At 40.4% G+C, this 12116-nt stretch overlaps 1 protein-coding gene across 1 annotated transcript; it reads right to left on the bottom strand.

Moving 5' to 3' along the window:
- Positions 1 to 1653: 1653 nt before the first annotated feature.
- LOC142970689 (ras-related protein rab7-like) lies at positions 1654 to 10401 on the bottom strand. Its single transcript, XM_076111092.1, has 6 exons — positions 10036 to 10401; positions 6095 to 6157; positions 4533 to 4659; positions 4118 to 4336; positions 2400 to 2528; positions 1654 to 2248 (listed from the first exon to the last, which is right to left on the bottom strand). The coding sequence occupies exons 2-6, from the start codon at positions 6145 to 6147 to the stop codon at positions 2153 to 2155; spliced, it is 624 nt and encodes a 207-aa protein (XP_075967207.1). The 5' UTR covers positions 6148 to 6157; positions 10036 to 10401; the 3' UTR covers positions 1654 to 2152.
- Positions 10402 to 12116: the final 1715 nt, after the last annotated feature.

Raw genomic sequence — 12116 nt, 5'->3', positions numbered from 1 at the left:
CTCAATGCGTTCACGGCTATGACAATCAGAAATGTGTGCTGAGAAAAAGGGCTGTAGACCTGTGACACTCACAGCAGTAACAGCACAGGTGTAAATAATGAAATTGAAAATGAAAATGTCTCACTGTCATTATTTTCATGTGCTTGTGCTACTATGGCACATGGAAATGCATCAGGTGCAATGCTTTGTTCTTCAAGGCCACGCAGACCTTTAAAAGTTTGCCAATTATTCTGGCTGATTTGACTGATTTTGACATTAAAGTCAGGTGGACCTATTGTGTGGCTGTGGGAAAAAAATATGTACTACTTATTATAAAGTGAACTATTGAATGAAGGAGTGAGTTGAAACAGTCTGAGTTTGCTAAAGGAATCCAATTCCATATGATTGAAAGAATCATAAAATGGTGTACAGGTGAAGGTGCAGCTACACTTACAGGCCAGTCAGGGGGCTGTCAGTCAAGCACCTCGTGCACACACCCTCACAGTCCCGAAGAGGGGTCTAATCTGCTAAAATAAGTGAAAACACCTGTGCGTGGGGCATCAACAACGTTTTACAAACACTGCAGTGCATTTTATCATACAAATAGGCCTCCCTTAAGACGCTCTGACTTCCGTTCAGCTGCATTGGTTTTAGGGTGTTATGCATGCTCGCTCACTGTGACGGCTTACTGGGACACTTGAATAGAACAGAGCCGTCGTTAATGTTAATAGTAAAGTCACACCTGAATGCCAATAAACATAATTCTTCACCATGCAAATGGATTCTTTAAGATATTGTAAGAAAGTAACCACACAGTCAAACAAAAATTGAGACACATAATGCTACACCATTGATATATTCAAGAGTTTTATTTGACGTCCCAATTTTCTTTGACAACATCATTGGCATTGCAGTGATTTTTTTTTTCTATAAGGAGAAAGAGTAATACCAGGGCAAGATGTTGGATCGTTTCTTTAAATGGAAGAGAGAACGTCCATTTCAGTTGGATCCATCTGCCATTTACCATCTATACACCGTAATGAACAATCCGTTAAAAATATGAAGTACTTAGCCAACCTGAGCTACAAGCAGATAGAGAGAACAGCAATAACAAAGACATGACAGAAGACAGGTGTATGCTGTGTTGGTGACACGTATTGTAATTCCATAGCGTTAAAAGATGTCTGATGAAGAACAGAACACATACAGCAGTAATAGTAGCAGTACAAGTAATGTTACATAAAAGGCAAATATTAATATATCAAGGAATGAATCCATGTTTTACACTGTGTCTGCGGTATCAGCTTTTACTTAATGTCTACTTAGGAACATTTCTTCTGCAGTGTGAGGCAGGTATAAACCCATTAACACACTCACTTGAAGGGAAAAGGCAGTACAATCACCATAGTGTTCAACAGATTCTCAGGGGACATATTTGACAGGGAAAACAAGTGAGGAGGTATCATTTGAAGCTTGCGCGTGTCTAGCAGACGTTGCCCAAAATCAGTCATCCCTCTATAATATTTAAAGGCAAAAAACATAAAAAGAAAGTGCAAAAAAACAAGTTTGTGTTTCAGGCTAGAGAAATAACATCAGCCAATTTAAAAAAAAAAAAAAAAAAAAAAAAAAAATTATATATATAATATATATATATATATATATATATATATATATATATATAATATATATAATTCAACGCAATTATGTTTTGACAGATTGGCAATAGAAAGCAGAAAGAGCGAATAAGATACTTGGGATGCTGACATTAGCCAACATCATCTCACATTACAGAGCTTCAGCAAGTCGATCTAGAGTTTCCGGTTGCACTCTGTGAACATGGCTCCATCTTTCCCCCTCGGCGTGAGTGTCAGGGGCCAAAGTCAGAAAAATGGGTGGGCGGGACAGGAGATCACTCACTATCAAGTCAGGGACTCTGTGGTCAGAAGGGGTGTCATTCTTCTCTCGTGTGATCTTTGGGCACTGGATTTATCAGCAAGTGTACGCTAGTGTATTAATTGGTGTACTGCGTGAGGGTTTGTGTCGATGGAATAAACAGTGGCGTGAAGGAGGAAGACCAGTAGGGGAGTCTTCTCCCCGGGAGCGAGGTGCAGGTGATGGAACTGGTGACGGGGTGTTTCAGAAAGCCAAGAGAGAAGATGGTCCAAGTTGTCCCTTAGCAGCTGCAGCTTTCTGCTGAAGGTTTAGCTCTGTCATTCCTATCCAGTTTTATAGGCTCTGGGAATTCATTGTACAGCTCCACCTCTGTCTCCTGAAAGGCAGAAAAGGGAGGAACAAAATCAGAATGGGAGAAAATGTAACTGACTTAGTCATTAAACTGGGTTTTTAAACCATTCAGCTATCATTGCATTAAGACATGCAAATAAAGCACACATTTTTCATTTTAAGCTACTTTTACTCACTTGTTTGAGGGCGTTGCGTGCAATTGTCTGGAATGCCTGTTCTACATTTATGGCTTCTTTGGCGCTGGTCTCAAAGTAGGGGATGTTGTTCTTACTCTGACACCAAGCCTGAGCCCTTTTGGTGGTTACCTGCGTGTATGAAGAGGAAGAGAGTCATGAATACAGTGAGCTGGAATATACAACGATGGGTTCATGGTTGTTTCCACAAAAAGAAAAAAAGAAGAACTAATAAAGTCAGAGATGTTAAACTTCATGTTATGTCACATTGTTGTTTTTTTTGAGTGAAGTGGTTTAAGATCATCATGCTCTATAAGAAGTATTTCCAGATATATAATAAAGTTCCAATGTCCATCCTTATGGACTCTCAAGAGAGGCCAACTAGCCAGACACGTCTATGCTCGATATGTCCACACGACTCCTAAGTTGGAGCTGTTGTTAGGTCACAGAACTTCTGGTAAGTTGTTTTGGACAATATCTTTGATATCATCTCTGAAACCATCTCCCAGAACCCTGCAACCTCTGGGCACTCCCACACCAAATGAAAAAATGTGCCCAACATATTTTGAGTGCATAGGATGCAGTTTGGCGATGGTCCAGCTTTCATTTTATACAATGTGCGGAGAGTGACGCATGTTCTGTGAATAGAATTAAAATGAATAGCTTGATGGCGAAGCTCCCTGGAAGATAGTTGCATGTTCTGCCATATTAGTTTCCAAAATGGGTTGGAGCTCTTTGGGGAGAGGCCCGCCTTCCACAGTCGGTCAACAGATAGGGTCTCACAGGAGGCCTCATGCCAGATGTAATGTGCTCTAGAGACCAGTCCGCTGGGGCTGGTTAGAGCTGTCTGAAATGTTTGTGTGGAGAAAGCTTATGTTCTAAGGCACATCATAAGTGTGCATCGCTGTGCGGAGTTGGAGAAAAAAACAGATGTGTGGAGTAGATTAAAATGTTTATGGATGTCTTGAAATGCGGGGAGAGTGTGCATCCCTTTACTACTGCATTGAGGGAATGAAATCGGTTGCCTACCCAACTCAAGGTTATTGCTATGAAAAACGGGGGAGGGAAGATTCCAGTAAGACAAAGTATTGTTGTGCTTTTTGGTAAGACCTGTAACCTGTAAGGGTGCTCCATGTTATCTTCCATTGGCCTCCAAAACACACAAGAAGTAGGATTTAACCATTTTGATTCTGGGTCGAGTGCAAATGACCTGTGATACCATTTGCAATTAAGGTACACCCCATCGCCTTTGTCTTTGGAAGGTTGACAGTTTCCAGCTGGGATTTTAATTCCCCCAGACATATCGAGATGTTGAAGAAAGTCTTTTCCAGTGGTCTTATGGTGGAGGTAAAAAAATCATTAAGCTCAGAAAGGTGATCCGCATTTCCGGTCTATAAGAAATTCCTTGAAGGTGTTTCTGAGAAATCGTGTTGATGAAAATGGACGGGACGGAGGATCGGACGGACACATAATGCCTCTGGCCACGGCTGTTGGAGACACAAAAAGCTGGACATGGGCAAGAGGTTGATGCGTTTGCATCTGATCTCATCAAACACGACTAATATTCTATTATTGAACCATACTCTGAGAGAGTGAGTAACAAACACTGATGATTTCAACATCACTCTCAACAGCCATTACTGATGAGCATTTGAAATGGGAGTTTAAGGGATCTGACGTTCAAATGCAGCACAGGTAATGATTTATGATGAGGTCATCACCTGTCTGTTCTCCAAGTCAATCTTGTTGCCGAGCACCACAAAGGGGAAGTTCTCGGGATCCCGAGGGCTGGCCTGGATCAGGAACTCATCCCTCCAGCTGTCGAGTGTCTTGAAGGTGTTGGGTGCAGTCACGTCAAACACCAGCACACAGCAGTCGGCTCCACGATAGAACGCAACGCCCAAAGACTGGAACCTCTCCTGGCCAGCTGTGTCCCAGATCTAGACAAACAAGGAGGCCAACACTTTAGTAAATGGACGAGATCACAGAAGCAGGTGAGAGGACTGCAACAAATATTAACAACTGTGGCGATAATGCAAAAATACTGATGCTGTGGGATGCGTCTAGTAAAAGGAAGGAACAAATAAAAGATTCATTCTCCAAGATGTAACCTTTCCAGCTTTAATGTTGCCGTACCTGCATTGTAACGAGTCGGTCGTCCACCATCACCTCCTTGGTGAGGAAGTCCGCTCCTATTGTAGCTTTGTACTGGTTACTAAACTTCTTGTTCACATACTGGTTCATTAGGGAGGTCTTTCCAACACTGAAGAGTAGAAGACAAGAGGATAACAGACACTGTAGATGTTAGAGCAAGAGCAAAAATAAAAAGGTGGTACAGGTCGACTGATATTCTGTATGAAATGTGCAGTAATTAGATTACCTAGTTTAATTTAGAGCCGGGGGATATATGGATGTAATCAAGAGATTATTTACACTTTTGAATCATTTCATGCGTCTTGAGAGGATCGGGTGGCCATGTCATCTCAAATAAGTGTAAATGCAACCAAGAGGCTGCTCGACTCAAACCACCTTCCAAGTTTAACAACATCAATCATGTGATAATAGCAGTTTTCCCTCTCACCTATAAAGCAATAGGTTGAAAAACGGTTCCAGCTAATTCAATCTGATCCCTAATCAGTGCAAACAACTGAATGACCTGTGTGGGTTATGGAGCACTGATCGGTATTGTGCAGGAGGCGTAAACAGATCAATGCCCCAAACTAGTCAGTGCTGGAATCTAGACTAACTTTTTACATTGGTTGCACTGGTGTGCTCAACTTTTGACCTGTGCCTTTTGGCACCACAATAATACATTTTAAGCATTGCCGTTTTTGTCAGCTCCCGTACACATTGGTTATTTCTGAACATATTATGTAAATGACAAAGTTTTTTTAAGTCAGAGGCCACTATCTCTGCTGAAGATGTTGGGTCTGAAGGGCAAGTAAAGGGTTAAAGGGACCATCTATGAAGTTAACCCTGGGACTTTTAAAATATCTTGTACTGCACTGTAGCTGCACTGTTGAGGTCCAATCTGGTGAGCGTTACAGTAGTTTCATAATATACTGCGGCTTAATGTCTGTAAGGCTGCAATATTGTCAAGTGATGCAATTTCCTGACTTTTAGAGCAGCGAATGTTTTCACCCTCTTGGCCATCAGTCTCACATTGCTGTTGGAATTTATTTTAGCCATGAAGAAAACATTACCAAGCTATGGTTTGGAATAGGGAACCTAATTTAGGAACATGTCACAGACAAAACGTCATCAGTAGAGGAAACAATTAAAACACAGTAGATCTTTCCAATATCACACAGCTCTAGTATCTCATATCACAATATTTAAGAAATGCTGTGAAACATCACGTGCGCTTAGGATAGTATTTGCATACAATACTTTTCTCAACCCCATGCAGTACTTGGCATGAAAGGTAATGGCAGTGATTATGTCTCAATAGGTCTGCAAATAAAAACATGTGGTTGAACAACAGTAACAGTTGTACGGCAGAGTAATAACTCCTGCTAGCAAGGAAGTAACACGAATCAGACCAGTCCTCAATGAGTTGACTCACAACAGAAATAATACCTTTGCTTTTAGGTTTTTTTTCCCCACCAATCAATTTTTAGAACAAACCGAACGGATCCTTTCATACCCCGAATTGCTGATTTTGACATGTGGGAAAGAAATATCCTGTTGTGACTCACCCGGAATCTCCCAGGATGATGACTTTCAGGAGCACTTTCTTCCTGGACGTCATTTTTCCACAGCTGCAGAAAGACAACCAACAAAAAGTTCAGCATACAGACAGCAATAAACAATGCCTTCCTAACCCCTTCATTGCAAGTCAAAGCCAAGTTCTTTATTGCTCAGGGACAATAAAATCAATACAAAGGTAAATCTGTTTCTATGCAGACAGGCTCTTTAGACTACAAAGTTGTGTGTAGAGTTTTATGCCTCTGGACCAATCAGGTTCGAATACCACTCATTCCAGTCATGTGCTTTGTAAGCTGTTGGACAAATCACGAGGAACACATCATCATTCTTTCTCATTCATGCACGTCAGGAAGTTCCCCTTTAGACAACCGACTGCTTCTTTTCACTACAACTCCAAACCAAGTGGCTCACCGAGACGTTTTTGGTGATATCGCTTTCACTACGCGAATACAACCTTCTACTGCATGTGTCGATGTTAGTACACTCTCAATCAGTGTCATTTCTGAGCTCTCCAGTGAGCAGTGGATCGGATCATTTCTTCCATATCTCGTCAAAATTAAGGAAGCAATATCTGAGATATTAAGTGAGTGAGAAAATGATGTATTACACACCGCCCCCCCCCCCCCCCCTCCCCTCCCTCTAGCTGATGTGATTCATTTAGAAAATGTCTAAATCGCAGCTGGGAGATGATTCATATAACCAAAAAAAGTGAGGAAGTTAACAGTGCAATTGTAGAATACCAGAAAGAAGCAATGAGATGCTGATGCATTATATATCACTCCTTCATGACAGACAGAAATATAATGACTTATCTCATTACAAAATGAACTGTGTTGCATTTACATTTTTAAAAATGACCGTCTTGCTGTTGTGTTCCTTCGCCAACCAGTCAATTTTATTATACCTCTATGATACATCTATGTCTGTCGAAAAATGTCATCACTTCATCCTAATAAGCCAATTTCATTAAATTGTCTAATTAGCATATGAAGTCTTGACTTATGGCCAAAAACGTGTTTTGTGAGGTCACAGTGAGCTTTTGGAGGTTTGTGCCAAATGTGAAGAACATCCCTCCAGTTGCTCCTCAGGCTGCTTCATCTTTTCTCACACTTTTGTCTCAACTGTGCAAAGTAACTAGTCCATCATATTGCTACTGACGAGAAGGAAAACGTAGAAAGCCTGCTGAAGGTCTGCATCATATGAAGGCGAAACAATGTCAAAGTCTGCAAGCACAAACGCGCACGTGCGTGCGTAGAGGCCCCGCACGTGCAACTCAAACAGCTGCGCACGCAAATTACTTCTACGAGCACTTTCACATCACGCGAGGAGACAACATTCTACGTGGAGTGATGTGGAAAGTAATTTGCGTGCACGGCTGTTTGAGTTGCACACGCGGGACCTCTACACCTGCGTGCATAAATCTCATTTGTTATTGTGGATTTTGACATTGATTTGCCTTCACAGCATCACTGACTGTATACTCTCAGTGAGAGTGGCAGCAGTAGCAGCTGTCTGATGCAAATATGTAACCTATGATAAAATGTTTCCTCATAACACTGACCATTATCCTAACCGTCACTTTGGCCATAATAATATATGGTAGGTATTTACAGTACATAGCACACAGACAAAATATATAAGCAAATGTATTTGTTAGTCTAATGTTGTTTGCAATTAAAAAAAAATGTCTTTAAATGAAAAATTCTGTCCCAGATTTGGGGGAATACAAATAATTACTTTCATCGTTTTTTGGCAGTGAAGCACGGTAACCGGTTTGACAACGGTTTAACAGAGAACATGACCGCTTCCCATCAGCTATTCACGTCAGTAAACATCATCATGCACAAAGCACAATAGATATTTTAGACATGCCAATCTGCCAGCCCAAACAGGTTGCTGTAACCTAAGCCCTTAAAATGAATTCAAACTCTGAAGCTAAACACAAACACTACAAACACAAGCGCTCCATCAGGAGCTGGAAAGTACACTTGCACACTTTCTGAAAGGAACGAGCACACAGCACTCCAGTGGCTACCAAACTGTGAAGCACAGTATGAGAACAGTATGGTGGGGACTGGTTTGCTGACAACGGCACATTTCTTAAGTCTAGAAACTCAACTCAGGTCTTTAAACTTTGATAAACAGCAGCGCATTAGACATTGATACCCGAGTGCATGACGATCATCTCAGACAAGAGGTTCAGAAATCAGGTGGCTGCTTCTCACTTAACAGTCAGTTATTAAAGATAAAGGAAAACAAACAAACTCTGAAGGTATTTATACAATATCTGCAGGTCTGTGGAAATACCTGAAGATATGGCACTCTAGAAAATAACACTGTACTGGTTAATTGTCCTTAAAAGATTAATATATTGGAAATATGTGTCTGCAATCATTTTCTGTTAAGAAATTCCTTCTGCTGGGTCATGAGCAGTTTAGTCAATTTCAAACAATTGTGCAAACCTTTTTATTACATAAGCTTGCACTAAACTATGCAAAAGGTTATATAGTTTAGAGTAGTGTTGTAGAGAGTGGTACTAATATGTTGGGTTTTTATTCCTGAGAAAAGAATAATTTGATCCATCTAGTATTTAATTTCCTGTCTACTATTATGAGTTTAATACATAACTGCTCTGTTCGATCCTTAAAAATAACACAAATATAAATAATTATGGCAAAACAGAAAGTTAAATAGTTTCATTCTTTGACAAACTGATAATTCAAACGATTTTTAAAGCCACATTCTTTTATGTACGTTTTATCCTTCCATTGTTCATGGACAGTCTCCCGTCGATTTACATTATTTGGGCAAATATCTGTATCTGTAAACAATTTGGCATCACCAATATTAAGATTTTCTTTCATGGAGGCAACTGTCCATCACTACACAAGTTAATATTGGACTGTTCATGGATCTCACATATGTTGTACGAAGGTAAAGTGCTGGACATATTGCCCTCTCTGCCTGTAAATCACTGGCACAAGCAGCTGGAATTCACAGATCACTACTGATATGGATTATGCCGGCACGCACAGACACAAACTCTGGACTAAAAATAGATTTCAGATAGACTGCAGATGTTTCTCAATGTTCAAACCCATCTCCACATATTATACAATCAGGCCATCTTTATGTTTCCTGGTTAGCTACGTAGCATGCATCTTGATTAGTACAATTTGATTGCAGTAATTAATTTGAGATTCAGAAGGTTCAATCGTTAAAAACAAAATCACAGAGCAGTAGCATGCCACAGTCATCATACTGTACATTTTATGTAATATGTATGATTTTCAAAGCCAATGAAAACGAAATAAGGCAAAAAAAAAAAAAGTTTGAACTTTAATAAGAAAAGGAATAGATTTCAGGTCACACGTCATCTCGGCAGGTTGTATAGCTTTTAAAGAAGGTTAATGGGCGTTGTAGCCACAATAAAGCACCTTTAGACACATAATCTGGGACATGTACCTGCGTGATCTGTGAGTCATAAACCAAAACCAAAACCTGGTGCATGTATCGTCTATGTCAGAGACACGGGATGTTTCTCTCAAGACAGCTTGTTGACAGCAGTCATGGATAAAGTCGATAACCATGAAGACACCTCGACACGTGATTAATCAACCATACAGAGAGTGCTAGTTTTATGCCCCACACTCCCTACTTCTCTAAAGTATTGAGCGAAAACAACGTTCCGTCTGTCAACATGTTGACACATTGTTTACGACCAAACCTCGTCTCCCCGGTTCTCTTTCCTTGTTGGAGTCGACCCAAAGGAGCCCCAGGCCGGCCTTGTTTTTGTCAACCGGCTTCTCGAAAAACATTGCACCATTAGCCGTTAACGTCACAGCGTCGGCGTTCACAGGACACTGGATGAATTGATGAGAGAGCAAACACTGAGCATATAAATCACACAGTTGTCGTTTCAAGAACCTACCTTCGACTTGTAACACACCGAACCGTTGACTTCTTGACGGGACTCGAGCAGGCTGCGCGCTGACTAGTTGTTGTGCAGGACGGTTAGCGTGATTGGCTAACTAGGCGTTACGTTAGCTAGCTAGCTAGCTAGCTCGCTGTCACTGAACTCGTTAGCTAGCGTTAATTTGGCGATACCACGTTTCAAATTCTTAGAGAAATACGTTGCCCGTTGCGTGAACACTAACAATACCCTTGTCGTAAATTGACGATGCAGATTATCTACAGCTGGTGTGTAAATTTGGCACTTTGCTTCAAGGCTTGTCTACCAGCGAGCTAACTGTCTGCTATCCCCAGCGTCTCTCTTCCCCTTTCACTTCCTCCTCCTCCAAAACAACGCCTGCGTCCTTCGTCACACGCAGCTAATCCACTGACTCAGCCCACTTCTGTTTTTGATATTCAGCATTGACTAACCTTTCTGGGTTTTGGTCTTTGGTGGACAGAGCAACCTTTGAAAACAGTTCAATGTTCAGGCTCAGATCAATGCAACAGTTAAAGAAGAATTCATGTAAAGAGATATGAACCTACAGTATATCGTATCATGATTAGTATAGAGGTTGAGTTTTATTAGGTCCCTCCACATGTGGATGTAAAAGTAGTAGTATTGCAGCAATTTATGATGAAGGGTTCACAAAAGAAAATAAAGATCAAGATCAATGCATCTGCCTCCTAAATGCCCTTATTTTGAAAACCTCACACCCCCAGTTTGAAACACATGTCTGTTAAAATGTTTATGCCTTGAGCCCAAACGGAGATAATTAACCCTGACAAAATCATCACGATTATATGTGTAGACTTTGGCTGAGTAGCACTCCACATGAACACGATACTACGCTTAAAATAAGCAGAGTGCCCCTTTAAAAGCAGAGGTTGACACTTTTTTCTTGCAAAACTCTGCAAACAGCAGCTGAGAAAACCATTTAAATCCATTTAGTTGTCTTGCTGGAGCTTTTGAGCATATTACATGAACTTCATCAGCAAATATGTGTGTGCACACTACTTCACTGCTCTGAGGGGCCCTCTTACTTTAATATTCCTGCCCCCCCCCCCCCCCCCACCAGTGCTGCTTTTTCAACTTCACATGATCAACAGAACAAGTTAGAGATGTGATGGTTCTGTGTGCTTAACTGCAGTGAATCAAAGACCAAAGGGAGAGCTCTGATGATCCACCACTAGAGGACAGAATCAACCCACTTTGAATGAATGAACCAAATTAACTGGTGGCCCCGGACACCAGTCCACATTTAGGTTTTGGGCCTCTGTAAAGCAATGTAACACTCTGTTGTTGATATTGTGCTCAGAAAGTGTTACTGTTAAATCAAAAATAGGTGAGATGAGTTGCTTCTGTGATACATGAAAGACTTCCCCTCCAAGCACAAAAACACAGTGTTGCAGAAACATGTAAAGATTGGGATGCATGTCAGTCTTTACAGCCAGTCTGCAGACTGTTAGTCCATGAAAGAGTGTGTGTGTGTGTGTGTGTCATGTGATATCTTTAAAATACTTGTCTGACGGATATGACAGAAAGGTTATGTCTGTTTTCCTGTCCAATTAAAACACATAATATGTATACTTTGAAAGTATGACAAAACATTTGAGGATACTGTGACACTTTAAAATTGAAAAATAACATTAAATCGATAACAAATGTGTGGTAATGATATATTAACATCTAATTATGATATAAAGATATAAGAAAAGATACCACTAATTCCACTTGGTGCAAAATGTCTGCGTAAACTCACAACTGAGTTCACAGACACACTTTAAGTTCTTTAAGAAATATGATTTCTGGTTAATGTGACACACACACACGATCTTTTCAAAAGGAGAACTTTATTCGTAACATCTGAAATGAGTTTCTGGTTTGAATTCTTTTCAGACGCAGCTAAATTAAATGGAACTGAATGACTCACAATAGTCACGTTTAGTATTTTCATTGGTCTTACTGTGGCTGTATTTATTGGTGAATGTGTGTTTTACTATCTTGTATGTGATATTTATAATGTCGTATAATATTTTCATATGTTATATTCTATTTTT

This window comes from Anarhichas minor, unplaced genomic scaffold, assembly GCF_050575085.1.
Source record: "Anarhichas minor isolate MPS153535 unplaced genomic scaffold, ASM5057508v1 ptg000043l, whole genome shotgun sequence".
Taxonomy (NCBI): domain Eukaryota; kingdom Metazoa; phylum Chordata; class Actinopteri; order Perciformes; family Anarhichadidae; genus Anarhichas; species Anarhichas minor.
The sequence above is the reverse complement of the archived record's forward strand: the minus strand, read 5'-3'. Positions and strand labels throughout refer to the sequence as shown.

Excerpts from the sequence above, each read along its gene's own strand:
- LOC142970689 (XM_076111092.1), bottom strand. The coding sequence starts at position 6,147 with ATGACGTCCAGGAAGAAAGTGCTCCTGAAAGTCATCATCCTGGGAGAT. Across the intron at positions 4,660-6,094 it reads ATCATCCTGGGAGATTCCGG|TGTTGGAAAGACCTCCCTAA; the intron begins GTGAGTCACAAC and ends TCTACTCTTCAG. Across the intron at positions 4,337-4,532 it reads ACCGACTCGTTACAATGCAG|ATCTGGGACACAGCTGGCCA; the intron begins GTACGGCAACAT and ends TTGTTTGTCTAG.